General features: G+C 39.9%; 1 protein-coding gene across 8 annotated transcripts in view; it reads left to right on the top strand.

The window, feature by feature from the left end:
• KLF12 (KLF transcription factor 12) overlaps positions 1-19243 on the top strand; it is a 251068-nt gene that overhangs the window by 64632 nt on the left and 167193 nt on the right. For 6 of the 8 annotated variants that reach the window (XM_082762375.1, XM_082762380.1, XM_082762379.1 and 3 more), the window contains exon 2: positions 2626-2689. The exons of the other annotated variants lie outside the window; for them this stretch is intronic. In XM_082762375.1, coding sequence (XP_082618501.1) covers positions 2669-2689 — 21 coding nt within the window. In that variant the 5' untranslated portion in view covers positions 2626-2668. The remainder of the gene's footprint in view (positions 1-2625; positions 2690-19243) is intronic. 8 annotated transcript variants of the gene reach the window in all.

The raw sequence follows: 19243 nt of genomic DNA, 5'->3' as shown, positions 1-19243 counted from the left end.
AAAACATTTTCTACAAATGCTAGATGTATTTCTATCTAGGCTTTCATACCAGTTTTCATATTTCTGATAGGAGAAACTGAGATTTCACAGTAAACAGCTGAAAAACAAAGTCCAGCGCACATTTCACAGGGATGACACGTGGCAGAATCAATGCATTAGATTTGCAAGGACAGACGGCCGTATTTTTCACATAGATTTCAAAGTCACTTCATCGGAAGCCAAAGCTTCCCAGTACTTCTGAAAATGAGGCCTCAGAATTGTGGAGTTGCCAGTTGAGCAGACCTTTTCAAATGGATGGTTACCTCTTCGTTTTCACTCCAAAACAGCCTAAAGAAGTCACAAATAAGAGGTCTTTGACCTGAATGCGTGGAATTTGTGGCTGATGTGCATTGCCTGTCACCATCCATGCGCTTTGTCAGCCTTACTGGCAGTCTTAGAGCTGGGAGGCTGACTCCTGTCCCACACCCTGACTGCGTGTACCGGGGTGGAGCAGGGCTGTGGGATGGTGGCACTGCCAGAGCACCTTGTGCGCTGCTTGTGCTTAGCAAAGACGAGGACAAACAGAAACCCTGCCACGGGCTTGGAGTACACGAGGCGGGGAGACCACAGTGATGCAGCATGTGGAAGGAAAGAGGCAATTCAGTGCTTGGTAAATTGTGCAAACCTGAAAAGAATGAATAAGCAAAGCCAATTATTTGTCATTGCTAAAGAAGTAGGTTTTTCATGAGGAGGGCCATTGTATGTGATTTAATAATGCAAACAGTTGTGGCTATGATTAGTTAGATAGCTGCAATTCAGCAGTTTCGAAATGCTTATCCATGTTTTCTCCATTACCATAGCACAGTAACCTAATAAGACTTCCAGCATTCATGTGTGACGTGAAGCTAAGTTGCATTGTAGGAGTGTGTGTGTGTCTGTGTGTATTTAAGCAGAAGCAATAATGAGATGACATGTAGAACTGGAAACAATTACAGGTCACGCTGTCTTCCTGACAGAGACCCCACAAAGGTTTTGAATACTTCACATTTAACGTGCAAGAACTTGATGACTAAATCAGTTCTTCTTCAGGTTAGATAACCACATTGAGCAAGTTCAAGATAAAGAAAAACTGGTCTACTTGTCCCATTTTTGGACATCGGACAGAGAAATAGCTGCTAGAAAACTCAAAGGAGGTTCTTCCAGTATGCAAAAAGGAGCTGCAGCCCAAAGCTTGTTGGCTCAACAAGCCAAATAAAATCTGTTTCATGAAATGGAAATTTTTGAAGGAATCCAAATAATGTCAAGGGACATTCAACAGCAATAAAAAAGAATACAGTTTACAAGATGCCTAAGAGATGGAGCAAATGGTCTACAGTAGTTAGCACACTCTAAGGCTACAGTATTTAATTACATTTAATGAGGTCAATGTTTATAGTGATTTTGCAACCTTTTATGATTCATATGACTGTTTAGAATTTAATTTTATTTCTAAGACAGTATTCATGTTAATAAAAATATAAATGCGTAAACTTTAGTGAGTACAATAATAGCACAGTATATGAATACTTACTAATGTTACATCTTTAAGGGAGATTCTTGTCTTATTTTCAGTGTAAAAGTTTGCTTAATTTTTTGAAACCTATTAGCCATGTTATCATATATACAGCACTAACAAAATACTGGGTTGTGATTTAAAACAGGCAGGTGATGCTCCACTGCTATTTGAAAGATGACCCTATTTTAAATGATATAAAAATAACAGCAGATTGTTTATAATAACTCTGACAGCAGATTTAGATTCTTGACTTCACACCATTTACATTATTAAGAGAGACATATGTAAGTAGCATTTGCTGCCAGATATATACACATATTCCGGCAAGAGGTTTGGGACACACAGTCAACTATTTAAGTTTTGGACATCTGAAGTTTTTTTTTCTCAAGGTTTTAAAAAAGTTAGACTACTGGATTTGTGTATTTTCTTAAATCTGAAGAAGCATCCCAAAAGTTTAGTATAGTATATAATTATCTATATACATTTTATTTTATATATTCACATGGAATCATAGCTAAAATAATGATGTATTGTATTCATACATATTCAAACTTTCTAATGATCTTCTCCAGCCACAGGAAATAATTATGGTAATGACTGAGTTCACTAATAATATTTGCGTTTTAATGTGTTATTGCCCAGATCTCACATAGTGTTTCTGGGAAAGCATTTATAAATGCCAATAAAGAAGATTCACACTAGGTAACTGCTAGAAAGTTTACCTCTACAAACGTTTGATACTGATATATAATGGGCCCTGAAGACTAATTAAACCAGATGGGACTTGGTACACTTAAGTATCAGCTTAGATATGAAAGACACTTCAAACATTAAGTAAAATCATTCGTTAACAGGAAATACAAAGCTCTATAATATATATGTGTCATAATCATCCAGTTTTATAAAATGTTTATAAATTTACTGATCTCCTAACCTGAGTTTCACTGTGGAACTGAGATCTTTTGTTACATTTTTATTTATATATACAATAATATTGGAGAAATTAATAAATGCCTAAGAAAATACATCAATTAAACACTGCTTTTCAATTATCTCACCGATACTGAATTACTCCATTTTTTTCTTTTCAGGATTGAAGTGGATTAAGGGACGAATGGATGACTGAATATTCATATGAAGAGGAAAGCCATAAAAGTTGGTTGACGTTTTTACAACCATATGCATTATACCTATTATTGCTATTATAAAAAATTTATATTGTATTACAAAACATTATAGATGAAATAACCAGTCTGAGTTCCATGTGCCATACTGTCTCTCAGGCAGGGGAATACTTCAGCTTGACACAACTGTAACTTTACACAACAGCTTCTGACTTTAAAAAAACAAAGGCAAAAGAAAATAAAAAAATACAGACCTGAACGTTCAAAGGAAAACCTATTAGTACATTAAAGAAATAGGTAATGCCCTGGATGTCAAGTGTCTGAATGGGCTGACACACAGTGGCATGCATTTATTCTGTGCAAGGATGAAAGGAGAATGAGATGGGCATTGTCTTTACAGCTACCATCTATGAAGGTTAATATGTTGTTGAATAACACTCAGATGAAATGTTGACAAATGCGGCTTAATAAGTCAAATAGGATATATGATACCTTAATGTTTAGGTATCTTGGTGCTTTGTTTTCTTATCATGCAGAGATATGTGTCTTACAGTGTGTGTTTTCTGTGCTAGGTAATGAGGAAAATGTGTTAGTGGACCTTTGTGCTTTGCTGACTTTATTGTTGTTTTATAAGACGATAAAATTCAGTAGGCCTTGACATCTGTCGATCAGACTTGTTGTTGACTGTGAACTGTACACTTTGGCCAGGATGCTACTTTAACCAGTGCCTGCCAAGGATGTTTAAATGAAGCAGTGCTTGTGGGTTTGCACCAGATCGAATGAATTGCAGTGGCAGCACGGTGGGATGCAGTGCAGCAACCCAATTAAGCAAGGAATTCTGGAAACTGTATTGATCAAGGAAGGATAGGTTACAGTGGAAAACCTCTTTCCCAGAAAGCTTTCTTCATCCTCTGAATCTTGGTTGGGGTAGGAACAATCAAAAAAGCAGCAACTAAAGTTTTCCAAAAGTGCAGTGTGTGTCAGTTGAATACCATAAATTTAACTCCATTCCTCTATTTATCTGAGCAAAATACTTTAGCAGGGCTAAGATTCTCATTTATCTCAATGGAAGTTTGGTTATATCAATGTTTGAGTGGCTCAGAGGTTTTACATTTTATCAACAACTGCCACAGTAAGGAAGAGTTTAATTCTTGGGTTAGCCTTTTAAATGTTTGCAACAGGTAGAAGATGCGCTGCTTCTAACTACTTAAGGATTCACAGGCAGCACAAGGCTTGAGGGAAGCATCTGTGTCCTTGAATCTGGTCTCCTGAAATAACAGCCATTGAAACTTTTAGTTTAGAGACATCTATAGAATATCTGCTTTATATACCACAGGTTCCTAAAAGCCTCCAACCTTCAGAAGGCAAATCTGAACTTTAATAGAGATGGTAAAAGGTATTAGTAGCTCAGTAGTAATGTCCACAATTCTTTTCCCGGATGAGGGACCCATATTCCCAGATACGAACCAGCAGTTGTTGCCTGCTAAAGCCGGCATGCAGAGTATTAAGGAATTTCTCTTTGATTTTATTGCTGACAAGCCCACAACTGCTGTCCATACCAACATGACAGCTTGGGATGGGCTCATATCACGAGGGAGCAAACACTTCCCCACTCAGACCTCTTAGCTATAAATAGCAGTGTGAAAAACTAATACCACTGAAACCTTGCTCACATCTTCCAGAATGACAGTGACAAAATTCTGTTTATATGAACTGGTGTGTGTGTGTGTGATGACAATGCTTTACTGGCAGAAAGTTTATGAGAGAGCACAAAGACCCATTTACCCAGAGATAATTTGCAGATGATACCAGCATGTTGCAGTGGGCTCCTCATACTGTCCAGAAAACAGCATAGAGCAACACTACCATAGCATAGTCATGTTTGTGTTGAATTTTTTGAGGAGAAACTTTGTCGGAGTAGAGGGCCATGCGAGGTGTTTGGCTTGGGAAGTGGCACCAGGAAAGAAAACCTCAAGGTTTGTCAGATCCATGAAACAGGCTGTTGTAACCAGAATGTGCACAGATGAGAGAGGGCTTTCAGATCAGACAAATTTAAAAGACTCCTAGACTTCATATGGCCTTTTCCCAAGTTCCTTGGAAAAGACTGTAGTTGTGTGAGAAATGTAGTGCTCCTATCTCTGTATCTCTCATCTTTTTTCTGCTTTTGTTTTTTTGGCTCAGTGCAGAATGATGGCAGAAAGAAGGAAAAACAGAATAGGATGACCTCTCTTTTCAAGCCATAGTTCTACTTTCATGTCCATCCGATGACATCCCTTAGTAATCATGGGGAAGCTGTGCGGATAAGGGAGGAGATACTGAATTATTTCATTATGTGTTTTCTGTTTGGCAGTCTTTGCAAATGTAGAGCTCTGAATGCAGCTGTTAATCTTTTAGATTAGGAAAGTACCACATCTAAATCATATAGCTGAACAATTTCAGGAATTCAAAGTCTGAGACTAAAAAATCCTTTTCTGGGAAGACTGATTTCAGAAAACTTAAGCAACAGAGGTAGAAGGGGATTCTCCATGGTCACTTTTAAGATCAGTTGATAAAGTTCTGGCTCCAGTAGGAAAGAGATTGGATTTCACCCAGCACCCTGCCTCAGTCTTTCACTTTACAGTGGAGCTAAGAATATGCTGTTTAAATAACCAAGTTTTGAAAGCCAAATTTTTTCCATTAATAACAGGAGTATGTTTGTATATTGCTGGTAGTGTAAAGAGGTCTTGGAACTGCATCATCTGTAAGCTATATCAATATACTTAATCTCTTTGTTGGTCTGCCTCAAACCATATTGTAATGCACGTAAAAGCGGTCTTATATAAATAACTGACATCTACCCATACATGCAACTATTGGAGGAAATATAAACATAAAATTTTCTGTTTCGTAAAGTGAAGTCCGATGAATCTTTCCCAGAAAAATAAGAAATATGATAAATAAATACATGTATATTGGATGCATGCAGTTTACAATGATTCTGTGCTGTCTGTAACAGTGACTGAATCCGGAGATTCATTGCTTCCTTGAATATGACATTTAAGGTTTACATTTTTCAGTCTACAGTGATTGCATGCAAATTCATGAAGATGAGAGCCCAGCGTAGAAGCTGATAAGGAAATTGGTAACTGACAGAGGAACTATAGCTCAAAAAAAATGCCGGGGCAACATAAAGATTAAGGCCTTAGGCCAAAAAGGAGTAGGCAGGATTGAAATGAGGTTGGAAAGCTAAATTTAAGGACAGGGAAGAAGAAATTGCACAGATTAAGTATAACACAGACCTGCCTTTGCAATGAGTGGTCTTGGGTGCAGTCTCCCACTCACACTAGTTTCATGGACAGCCTGCAGAAATACTGCTGGGCAGTTCCTTTGATCAGGCTGAATGATGTTCTAAATTATATAATGTCGTGATCAGAAAATGCTCTACAATGCATAGAATTGTCTTGATTTCAGTGGCATTAAGAGCCAACTGCTTATTTTCTTGAAGAGCTCTATGTGATAAGCCTGAGAAGCACTGCTTTGTCAAGAACATAACCCGCGTGTCATCTCTTTAAAAAAAATAAAATAAAATAACAGGAGCAAACTTTGCTTCAGCCATTTAAAGAGAGGTATTCAACACAAGGAAATACCTTTTTTAAATCTCCAGAACTCAACCCATCTCAACAATCTCCCTACCTCTGATTTACCCTTGCCTCACCCGCCCTGACTCCTGTGCAGAGCGGGACCACGTTGCAGAAACCCAGCTGACCCGGTGAGGGCAGGGCTTGCCGTTCGGGGCAACGCCAACAGGCCGGAGAAATGGGCTGGCAGGAGCCTCGTCAAGGTCAGCAAAAGAAAACGTAAAGTCCCGCACGTGGGGAGGAACAGCCGCAGGCACCCGTGCAGACTGGGCAAAGTCCCCGAGCCATCTGATCCAGCTTTGAAGCTGCCCTTGTTTTGGATGGAGTTTGGACTTGGATTCCCAGCCTGCGTTTTTCTGTGATTTTAGAGTCCGGTCACGATAAAGGCGTTTTTTTTTTTTTTTTTTTTTTTCCTTATTGTGTATATTTGAGGGTGCTTCAAGAAGGTTTTATGCTTTTGCCTGCATAGAGTATCCTGCAGTCAGAGTACTGGTAGCGTGTGGCGATGTGTTTGTTTTCTGTCTGCAGTCTCTTCCCAATCTATTGCAAACAAACACACTTTTCCTAGAAAGGAAGTGACTGCTATTAAGTGGTCTTTCACATCTAACATCATTCAGAGAATTCTTGGAGTATAATTACAAACAGAAGCATGAACAGGATAAAATATATTAATCTCAAGAGAGTTATCTTGCACTGACCATCAATCTATCCTTTCTGTCATGTTCTTTTCACTTTAGATTACTCTAAGGCAAAGAGACTGGAGTTTGGTGTTTTGTCTCGATTCATTATGATTATAAATATCTTGGATAAAGCCGCATAACAAATGACCACTTAAAAATGACTGATGGCCAAATTCAGCAAGGCACAAAGACTGTAAAGTTCTTTTGATTTCGTCCGTCGTGTGGCACTTGTCAGGCTTTGTCCCTGAACAGTTAATCGGTGGTAGATATTTAATTAAGCAACAGATAGCTTGCAGTTTGTCGTCTGGGGTCCAGTCCTGTTCAGAGCACAGATCTGCTTTTACTTCCAAACACTTAAAGATGTAAAATGCAGAGATGTCTTTTCTTTTTTCTGTTCCTCTCAAAGGCTGTCTGCTGCATACTGGGCTGCCTCTTGGTGCTCTCTTCAGCCCTGTGCCAGCCGGGCTCAGATGTGAGCAGGATGAGGCACATTTGGGACTGATCCTGGTTGCTGAAAAACTGCTGGTGGCATTTCCAAGCAGAGAGAGTTAAAAATGGCATTGAAGAAATCTGTGGTGAACCTCTTCAGCCTTATGCACTTGCATTAGTTTGGACTGATTCTTTTTCCCCTTGCCATTGTAAAATTAATGAATGAATTTCTGGGAGGACCTCAGCAGTGCTATTAGGCTTTCCTTACTAACAGCATAAAATTTGTGCTGCCCTGATCCCCCTCCCCCCATTTCTGCTGTGCAGTTGGTTTTTGAGCCTAAATGATTTCTTGTTTATGGGTCTTGGGTCTTGGCTCCATTCCATTCATTTCCCCACTGTTTCGGTGTGTTTACACAGTGCTCTTCAGCAGCTGGCTTAGGGCAGGTATCCAAAGCACACCCACATATATACACATCAAACCAGTTCATAAGAGTTGGGTACTAATCGTATTTGGTGTTTGGCTTGTGACCTGACCTTGTTTAAACCTGGTCAGATTGCAATTCAGAGGTTTTTGTGCTTTTATTTTATTCCTGTCAATGTGGACTGGGGGCAGATGTCCATTGAAGATCATAACCATTGTTTTTAAGACTCATATTGAAAAACAAAATATATATTTGCAGAAGTGTTATTTCAGAAGAATAAAAGGTAGCGGTTAAAGGTAGCTGTGTTTTTTCTGTACCCTCAAACTTCAGGAAGGCAATGGAGGTAGGCACAGAGGTGGGTCAGACCTTCCCTGTCAAAGCCTTGTCTATTGCAAGAGCCTCAAGCTTTGGTTTAGAATCAATAAATAATGAGGTCCTTTATATATAATAAATAGGTTTGTATTTTCAAGTAGTCAGTGCAGAGCTGTCCAGGAGGCTGCTAAGAACTGGGAGAAACATCTCCAGCTCAGCAGCTGCTCAGCGGTGGCGTGTGGGGCTTGTGGCCTGGTGACTGCACGGGTTTCTGCTCTGCTTGGAACAGCTGTGGGCTGATTCAGCTGAGTTGAATTCAAATTCTGTTTATTGAACTTTTTTTTTTTTTTTTTTTTAACACAAGGAATGGAGAATTGCGTTAAAAAGCATGGCAGTGGTGTTCACGTAAGATGGCATGTGGGGGAGGTTGAAACTCCACATTGTAGTGCAGCTTCCAGGAGAGTAAATACTCCAGGATTGTCAAGATGTGAGCAAAATACGGAATATTTCTAATATGCAAGTTAATTTTGCTAAATGCCAGGGTAAAGTAAAGGTAGATCTTGCTGTTGTTGCCTAGATCACTACTCCACAAAGTACTAGCTGACGATAATGAGTCTGTAAATCATGGATGTAAGTGAAAGCTTGTGGTTAAAGGTCTGATGGAGCACCTATTGACAGGCTCATTCCGGTAGAGTGCCTGTTAAACTACTTGTGAAAGTTAATAGGTATCTCCTTACATTTTTAGTTAGTAAATGTGTTGACATCTATCATTTATATTACTTGTAGCTGTGGCTTGTAAGGCTTGGTTTATAATTACTTAACTTTTTTTTGATTAACTTAAGTCATATTGAGCTCATGTTTTTCCGGTTATTAATGTTTTCCTATAACCATTGTTTTACATTTTGAGATTTCTTTTTGAAGTTCATTTGGGAGTAAAAACCTAAAAAATAAAAAATAATCTTGTAAGGTCTGGCCAGAGCTGAGAATAGACTTAGAAAAAACTGACGTATATAGAACATAGAATGACAAATTGCTTTATAAGACAGACAACTTTGATTGCAGTTTCTGGGACTTCAGATTACATGGCTATGTTAATGTTCCCATACTGGGAGGGGGAGAGGTGATATGCTACAGAGTCCCTGCCTTTCAGGAGAAACAGAAACAGGAGCTGTTAGCTCTTACATTTTCTGAAACATATCTTGAAGACTGTAAAATAAAATGATGGAAGCAGCATGAAGATAGAGTTAAGAAAATTTGACGTAAGTCAGTTCTGGCTGCCTCTGTATTTAGTACCTAAGGGATTGTCCAGCATAAACATGGGATGTATGGTATCCACCTCTCTGAATGCATCCAGCTTGGGGGGAAAACCATGCCCCCAGTATGAGTGTTGCCAAATTCCCATGTGTGCACCAGCTGGGGCCAGTTGTGGTGTTCCTGGTGCTCCCTGTTTTCAGGTCAAAGCATTGGAAATGATCAGAGACCTAGCAGTGGGGTGTTTTCATGGTGTGAAAGCAGAGGGTGTCTGCTGCGAGTTGCAGGCTCTGTGCCTCGTGGTTTGAAGGGGCAGACTTGGAGTGTGTGGTAGGACCCCTTGAATCAGTGCAGATTTGTCCCTGCTGTTACCAGATATATCTGGAATGACCAATCCCCCAAACCACTGGACAGTTTAGGTTTTGGAGGCAGCTAGTCCAGACCAGAGCTGGAAAGTGAGCCGAGTGTATTACTGTTGTAGCTTAGATCTGGAAATGTGTCCCTGAATCTCTGTGTTTTGTTTTGTCTGGTAGCATGGCCTTGGGCTGTGCAAGCTAGATCGCCTTTGGAAGGAACTGAACTGTGAGATGTGCTCCAAAAGCTTAGCTACCATGCTCTGATTTCTCATGGGCTACTCCACTGCAAATCCCCTGAAAGACACAGGCTGTGGATATCTTCAGCCAAACTGCCTCACTGAGAAGATCCCCTCCTGTTTCACAACGCTCCTGGCTAATAGGCCAGTGGTTCTCCTGGGTGGCAATTGGTACTGGTACCCACTGAGGTGACACTCTGTCCTTCTTTATTTCGTGGTAGCTTCAAACCAGCTACTTTAGTTCTTTCACCTTTTATTCCTGATGAAAATTACTCATTATCGATGGGACAGAGTCCATGGGGAGCTAGATTGCAAAGGCCTGGATCCATTATGTTAACTTCAGTGATTTTGCTGCAGGTTCCTGTCATCCACTAGCTGACAGCAGCAGGCATCTCCAGAGGGCAGTTCTTCCCACCGAATTTCTGTATTCTCCCTGTAAGAAAAGGTATCCCCTCTGCCTGCAAGCTGTGCCAGTCCAGGCATTGTGAGCACACGAGGCTCTGCTTTGCTGGACTCGTTCTCCAGTCCATGGGTTTTCAAAGCATCCCTGAGCATCCCTGCTCGTGCAGTCTGACTTCGCTGCTGAGGCGTGTTCTCATGGGAAATGAAAGAGCAGTCACTTAGCTCATTTCACCTTTTATTCCTAGAGCACTTAAAGAACAATTATACTAATTCTAATAATGACTAAATTTATAGTACTCCAGGGAGAGAAGCACAAGGCATTTAATTTCAGAGCTGTTTGACAAGACCATTTTGATGTGTGTATTTTCAGGTGTATGACACAGGTTTCCAAATGGGGGAAAAAATTTTTAAATTCATACTCTCATTTTTTTTTTGTTTTGTTTTGTTTCCAAGAAATTGAATACTGTTCAGTTGTGTTGGGCATTGTCCATCAGGTAAAACAAATTTAAACCAGAGATTTACAGGACTATTCTCCTGCTTGTTTTTTAATTATCTGTTTCCAGTCATTAGTTATCAGGATTTAAGTGTTTGCATGGAAAATAAGGATACTACTGCTGTGGAAATGTTTAATTCTCAGTATCATGAAGCAGCACAGCTACCTGCACTTTAGAATTAATCTGTACTTCTCAATGAGGGGGGAAAAAATATGGTTCTTGATCTGCACAGCAGTACTGATTAAGATACATTGAAGCAGAAACTGAAATACTACATACACTTTACTGTTTTCCTTTTCCTGCCTATCTGACAATAAACATTTAGTGCTAGAAATAAATGCATATTTTTGGCATGCCATAGGGAGAATAATACCAAACAATGGCAATTTGTCACTTCTCACATGAAGGCAGAGTAACGTGTTAGAATTCAATAGCTACCACGTAAGGAGAAGGCAGTTATTTTAATACTGCTATCCTCTGCTAACAGACCTGAATGATGATTGTACTGGATACGGTATTTCATATACCCAAGGACATGTGTCTGAAAGAGAAAAGAAGCTCCTAGTATTAATCTAAATCTTGACCTGCTCATATGTTTCCCACACGGCACTTTGGGTATACTCTTGGTGATGCATGAAATCTGTCTTGTTCATGGGTGTAGCAATGAGTCATGAAGAGGCAAGTCTTCTGCTTTGAGTCTGTCACCTTCTTTTGAACTTTGCCATTTACCTAGGGTTTTGTTGTTGTTTCAGTTCAATTCAATAGCATTCTGCTACAGCTGTGGTTGCTACAGTCAGCTGTGATGGCCATGTGTGCGTAATTCAGCCGAAAACAAAAGCCCTAGCTTTTGAACATAGGTGAGCAGGTATTGACTCTCTGCCTAAATTCCCAAGTACTATAAGAATGTTTCAGCATTATCACAAAAGAAACAAAATAAAAATCCAACACCACCAACAAAAACACCAGAAGATGTTGTTCTAGAAATAGTGAGATTCAAAACAATTTCAGTTTTTTTTTTTTTTTTTTTTTTTTTTTCTTTATGTTCCTGTCTTCTAGAGAAGATGATGTTTAAGTTGTGTTTAAAACTTCATGTGCTTGGGCTTGGCGGTTATTCTTTGAAGAGAGATGACAGCGAGACTCTATCTTGCAAATTAAGAAATAAAGAGTTTCTGTTGGTCTTAGGAAAATTAAAATTAACTTAGATATGTAGGTAGTCTTAGTAAGTGCAGTGTAACTGAGATGCTGAGATGGTGTTTGCTGAACTACTCTTTGGAGATTTACATAATGGATGAGATACAGGAGCTCCAGGCTGCATGACAGAGGAGTTTATTTTATCACAGAATGTAAAACAAGTGAATTGCCTTAATAATCTCTGCAGAAAGCAAGGGTAAGTTTTTTGTTGTTGTTGTTGTTTTTTTTTTTTTTTTTTTTTAATCCAGAAAGAGAGTCAGAGATTCAATAATACTGGCTATTCACGTACAAGGAGGCAAACCTTTCTTTTAAATAATCTGGGTCCTTTTAACTATCATACTGTTTTATTCAGTTCTTGTAAAGCTCTTCAAGAATGACAAGCAATGTGCCTCTCTGTGAAAATACATCTTTTACACAATAAAAATACATAAGAGGCTTGTAATTTTCTTAACTGCTACATATTTAAATATATGAAAAGCATTTATAAACTAAGCTCACCTACTATTTATTTCTATAGTGGTAATAACAGTAATCTCAATAGTTTTAGAACCTTCATAATTTCAAAGTGTTGGAAAAAAAAAAAAAAGTTTTAATATTAACATGAAGAGGTTTCAAGCTTTAATTTATTCAGACCAGTTCACCCACTTTGGTTGGTGTGGTTGACCTCATTGATGATGCCTTTTCAGCATGGAAAATGGATAAAGAAATACTGAAAAAGTAGATTAGTTAAATGTAGATGGTTATAATACCACCCGACTGCTATTGTGTGCTTCTCAACCGTGAATTTAGCTTCAAGCAAGGGTTTGCCTATTTTTTTACTCTGAACATATATGTGCCATTACTCTTTGATCTGTAGCAACAGTTTATTATGATCAAGGCTATTTACCACGTTTGCCTGAAGGAAGAGATTTACTGTTAGACATAGCAGGTTTCCAAAACAGTGAATGATGTTCTTAGTTTCTGGTTTCTATGAGCTATATGCAATTTAAGAATCTTTTTTTATTAATCCAGCATCAATTGCTGCTACTTTTAGAAAAGTGTGTGTAAATAACGCATCATAGCGTTGTACAGAAACACACATTTATTTGCCTAATATTACACCAGTTCCCGTCAGCAGGGAGGAAAAAAGAGTAGGGAAAAGAGCAGGGAAAAAAGAGCTTCATGAATGTAGTGTTCTGTGAGCAGAGTTAGTTTCTGGTTTTGTTGATATCAGTAGTGATTGACAGGCTCTAGTTCTCTATTCTGCTCAGTATCCTGTACTCCACTTGTAATTCTAGGATGCAGACTGGGATAAGTTCTGCTGAATTTGCTTCGGATACTGGATAGTGATTATAGTTTATCAGTTGAAGTATGAAGATAGTTTTTACCGCATTTTTTTCTGTCTGGGTTTCTAGTAAACTGGTTATGTTTGTGTAGCCATACATTTTAATCAGTAATGGTTACTGCAAAGGAGGGCACCTGAATGGTAACTCATTTATCTGTACTTTCTGGGGTCCACCCACATAGCAGCCTGGTGGGACCAAGGAATATTTTGCAATTACAGACATAATTGTGTTCATCAGAAAGTGTTTTCAAACACCGAGATTTTTTTCCACTGATGTGGTTCTGAATTCTCCCAGGTGAGGATCTGTAGAGTAAAAAAGTAAAAGATCACATGAGGCATATGTGATTTAAAGTGTTTGTAACTCTTCTCAAAATTATGCTAAAATCTTAAATAAGATAAGAGCAAGGCCAGCAAGGGAAGAGTTCACTTCCTCTTCCAGACCTTCAGTGCTATGTGACTGTGCAGTGCATTGGAAGACACAGGAGAGGCTCCTGAAGAGTCTTGGTGGCTAAAGGAACCCTGTAATTATGACAGCTTCCACTGGCCCTGGTTCTTGGTGCTTTACCTTTCTTTGGCATGTGTATTGCAAGACGTGTCTTTCCTTTTTCCAGTTCCTGATAGAGCAGTTCTATGAAGTACTGGTGTGCAAAATAATATGTTAGAGAGAAGTCTCTTTCTTCTATTCCAAATACAGGTAGCGTAAAAGCATTTGTCTACATTTTATCTAGTAAGATAGAGAGAAAAAAAAAAAAAAAGGTGTTTTTCATGTGTGGTTGAGATAATGTTGCATTTTCTAAGGAACCTAAGTGCTGACTAGCATGGGTATGGTTGCTATTACAACTGGTGTTCATTTAAGTAAAATATCCAAGGCTTTCATTTCAAAAATTTCACAAGTTTAAAAAATTTGAAGGTCTAAAGGAGTAAACATCCACATCTCATTATGTTGTTGTGGCATGGAAGAGTCTGTGTCCCCTACTTCTTCCTGAGGTCGCAGCTCAGGAACACTGGTTGTGCTGAGAATTATGAATCTGTATTTTTCGCCATTGAGGTGTGAAGCTGGGCATTGTCTGTCTGAATCAGCTTGGACTGCTTTCTACACTGAGGGATGATCCAAGTAGCCAGCCAAGATTTAGTCCTGAGCGGATGCTAGTGACTGACCTCTTTGTAGGCCCTTCAAGATGATTGGCATGTAAAGCACCTAACTAGTATCTGCACTGCAAAACTGCAGTAGAAATTCTCCACTCCAGTAATAAACCTTTGTCTGACTCTAGAGCTGTTGTATGGCAGCTGATGATGCCAAAAATGTAAAAGATTATTTGCTAACCTGCTTTAAAAGGTTTGCTTTGCCTGAGTAGGATTTTACGAGGCTTGATAATTACATATATTCACAGCAGTATTAATAATGGTCTCTTGAATTAATCTGGTAGTTCCTCAGAGTTGGTCAGCAATACAAAGTTTTGTTTTTAGTTTTGGTGTATGCCTATTAATACTTAATTTACTCTTTTAGAATAATAAATATAATCCATTGAACCGGCATGCGTTCTTTCAGGTTGAAAATAAATTTACATCTCTGCTTTTTCTCAGACAAATGACCACTCACAGAATATAGTCATTTAAAAAAAAAAAAGGTGAGGGGGGAAGGTCTGAATTTATACTTCAGAGACTCTTTTAAACTCAAGGATAAATGGTGATAGACTTTCACAATTTGCTCTTCATACTGAATAATTTGTTATTGTTCCTGGCACCAAACAGGAGATAAAATTACTGTGCCTTTTTCTATAATTCTTGAAATTCAGAATTTATCAGTGTTTCCAGATAATATAAATTATGCCTCCACATACATGTGTCTGCATACATGTGCAGACAAAAATGTCAAAAGTTTGAGGTAGGCTCCATGATTGCTCTAAGCTAGAGTGTCTCCAGCAGTGACAGAGATTTGGTGCTTTTCGTCATACAACATGATTTGGGTACTTGACATACCTTCTTTAAGCTACCTTTAATTCATTTTTTTTTTTAATTCTTTAACTCTTATGAGGAGCGAGAAAAGCATTTTTCTGTAAAAAAATATAAATAAATAAATAAAATTGTTTATATGTGGACTAGTGAGTTGGCATGAGCTTTCCAACATGAACTGCATTGTTGAGAATCATCTATATTGATTGAGGGAATTACTGTTCAGATATGTGTCCAGCATCATTCACTGTCCGATAACATTGTTGTTGAAACCACGGCGGCTGTGATTTCAGTGGTTAGAATATTCTAATAATATTTATTGAATATCAGCATGCAGAATGATAATGTAGGCAGCTTGTCACAATATGAATGTTAGTGGTCCAGATCTCTTCAGAAAGATGCGGTACACGTTTCAGTGCATGCAACTCTCTATGCCTGTGCAGAAATCATTCCTTAAAAATATGAGCAGCTTAACCCATCCAGTTCTTGTGGTGCAAAGTAAATCTAATAAAAACATTTTATTCTATGTGAGACATAGCTAGTGTGGACAGGAAATCGTTTTCATCATTTTACACAGTGTAACTAAGCCACGTGTTGGGAATAAATATGTGATTTATACAGACACAATTTCCTATTATGTCCTAATGAGAAACGTTAAATATATTAGTATGACTCAGGGCTTGACACATGCAATAAAGACTATGTATGATGGCAAACAACCAATTATCTCAGTGCATTATTTATTTCTTGAAAGCCTTGACATGGGTAAGGTCACTATACATTTTTAATGGGAATGTGATGCTAGGTTATAAAAAGATAATACAAATAACAATACTTTGTTAGATCTTCCCGCTGTGCAATGTATAATCAGGTGCACTGACTTAAAGAACACTAATGAGGATTTAAAGACACAGCAGGGGCACATTTAACAGTCACACACAATTCTGTCAAATGCATTTACATAGAGCGCTTCTGAAGCAAGCTAGAGTTGAACAGCCAGTACAGATGTATTTTTTATTGTATAGCTTGGTGTACTGTATGTTTCAGTGGAAATGGCAGTAACTAGCAACATTCTGGTGCTTTGCCATACATGATTATTTGGCTGTGATACTTACAATATATGAAATCAGCCAGGGATGGTGGCATCATGAACTGTACTGCATCATTTTCAATGATAAAGTAATGGTTGAGGACAGCAAGGGAAGTGGGCTCTGAAGGTATCATTTGAAGTCCATGCTAAGCTGTGTTGACAGTCTCTTTTGCCTCTGCAATGATTCACGGGCAGTGAAATGCTGCAGAAGAATATCGTTGATGTGTTTCAGTCAGTGGCCCACCTGGTTTTTAAAGTCTCTTCTTGATAGTGACCTGTACCAGTTGCTACCAGAAGAATGTAAACTCACTCTTCTGAGGACTGGAATCCCATTGTAAAGAGCTGCAAAAAATCTGGGGCACAAATACACGTGTAGCCAGAGGTTTTATCTGTATTTTTGTTCCTAATACCTCCTGAAAAACAAATTTGTAGAAGAAAAGGCCAATTGTTTTCTAATCCACTGGCAGCTCATAAGGCAAGTGGACCTGCCAGGAGACTGGCTTCTCTTAAGGGGGAAATTCATGACTGAATTCCAGTGCAAAAAGAGCAGTATTGCAGGAGGTGGAAGCAGGGACAGGCTACAAAGGATGAGCACAGAAATACTGTCAGAAATAGCACAGAAATAATGTCAGAAATACTTTCCTGATGCTGTCGCATGTGGCGACAGCATCAGGAAAGCCAAAGCTCAGATGGAGTTCAGCCTTGTAGGGGATATCAAAGGCAACAAGAACTTCTACTACAACATCAGCGGAAAAAAAGCTGGACAAGGAAAACGCGGGTCTGTGGCAAACTGGGGAGGCTGAAAGCAAGCACCATAAGGCTGAGGTACTCCATTGCCTTTTCTGCTTTGACCATCACCAGCACGGCCTTCTCATAGGCCTCTGTGCATAGAGGCAGGGTTCAAGGAGCAGAAGCACCCATTGTGATGAGGGCCAAGCTGGGGATTGCCTGAGAGGACTGAACCCAAACAAGCCCATGGGTGCTGAGGCAGCTGGTCAATGTTCTTGCAGCACCCTTGTCTACCGTGTTTGAAAGGTCAGGGAGACAGAGGGAGATCCCCGATGAGGAGAAGAAGCCAAGCAGTGCTGTCCTCTGCAGAGAAGTCTAAAAGGGTGAACCAAGGACATGGGGCAGTCAGCCTCCCTTTGGTCCACAGAAAAATCATGGAGTCTGGGCATGGTGAAGAAAGGTGGTAACTGGAAATAGCATGGATTCACCCACAGTAATGCGTGACCCAAATGCTTCCTATCTGTGATACAGAGTGACTGGGGAAATGGGTGAGAGGAGAGAAACATAAACCATTCATCTCAACTTCTGGAAGGCTTTTAACAGTGGTTTTAACCAGTAGTCTGGTATCCAAACTATGGGTTAGTACAGCATGAATGGGGGTACCATCAAATGGGTGAAGATGAGTTGAATGCCTGGGCTCAGAGTGTCGTAGTCAGTTGGTTGCACCTCACCTGGAGGGACCTGGAGGGTAGTGATGGAAGAAAAGTGTGGTGGGAGAATGAGATCCAATGGGTGTGCTTTGAAATCACACAGAATCACAGAATAGATGAGATTGGAAGGGACCTTTGAAGATCATCTAATCCAACCCCACTACCAAGCAGGATCACCTAGAGCACATTGCTCAGGATGGCATCCAGGTGGGTTTTGAATATCTCCAGAGAAGGATACTCCACAACCTCTCTGGGCAGCCTGTTCAAGTGCTCTGTCACCTTCAGTAAAGAAGTGTCCTCTCATGTTCAGACAGAACCTCTGGTGCTTCGGTTTGTGCCCATTGCCTCTTGTCTTGCTGTGGTGGTTTTACTGGGCAGAACTGAAATGAGACCAGCTCCATCCTCTCAATATCCTCCCTTCAGATATTTATACACATTAATGAGGTCTCCCCTCAGCCTCCTCTTTTCGAGGCTAAGCAGGCCCAGCTCTCTCAGCCTGTCCTCATATGACAGGTGCTCCGGTCCTCTCATCATCTTCACAGCCCTCCTCTGGACTCACTCCAGTAGCTCCATCTCCCTCTTGTACTGGAGCCCAGAACTGGATGTAATACTCCAGGTGTGGCCCCACCAGGCCTGAGTAGAGGGGGAGGATCACCTCCCTTGGCCTGCTGGCAACACTCTTGCGAATGCACCCCAGGATACCATTGGCCTTCTGGGCCACAAGGGCACACTGCTGGCTCATGGTCAGCCTGCTGTCCACCAAGACTCCCAGGTCCCTTTCTGCAGAGGCAGAGCTGCACTCCAGCAGGTCACCCCTAGTCTGTACTGGTGCTTGGGGTTATTCCTCCCTAGGTGCAGGACCCTGCAATTGCCCTTGTTGGAATAAGAAAGGTTCAGACACTGTGAGGAAAAGCTTTTAAGCTTTTTTTTTTTTTTTTTCCATAGCAGGGGCTGTTATTCAGTGGAGTAGCTTGTCTAGAGAGGTTGTGCCATCTCCATCCTTCGAACTTTTTAAAGACCTTATTGGGCATAACGCCAAGCAACTTGGTCAGAACTTCAGGCTGCCCCAGCTTTTAGCATGAGGTTGGGCAGGAGAACTCCTGAGGCCCCTTCCCAGCTGACTTATCTTGGAATCTTGACCAAAATAAAAATAAAAAATAAATAAATAAAAATGTGCTGTAGCATTCTTCACTGATAGGGTGAAGTATTGGAACAGGCTGCCCAGGGAAGTAGTTCAGTCACCATCCCTGGAGATCTTCAAGAAACATGTAGATGTAGAAATTAGTGACGTGGTTTAATGGTGGACTTGGCAATGCTAGGTTAAAGGTTGGACTAGATGATCTTCCAGGCCTTTTCCAACCTGAATGATTCTGTGATTCATTGTTCCCT

This window comes from Aythya marila (genome assembly GCF_965140915.1).
Source record: "Aythya marila genome assembly, chromosome: 1".
Classification (NCBI taxonomy): domain Eukaryota; kingdom Metazoa; phylum Chordata; class Aves; order Anseriformes; family Anatidae; genus Aythya; species Aythya marila.
This window is presented reverse-complemented; position numbering and strand designations above follow the sequence as displayed.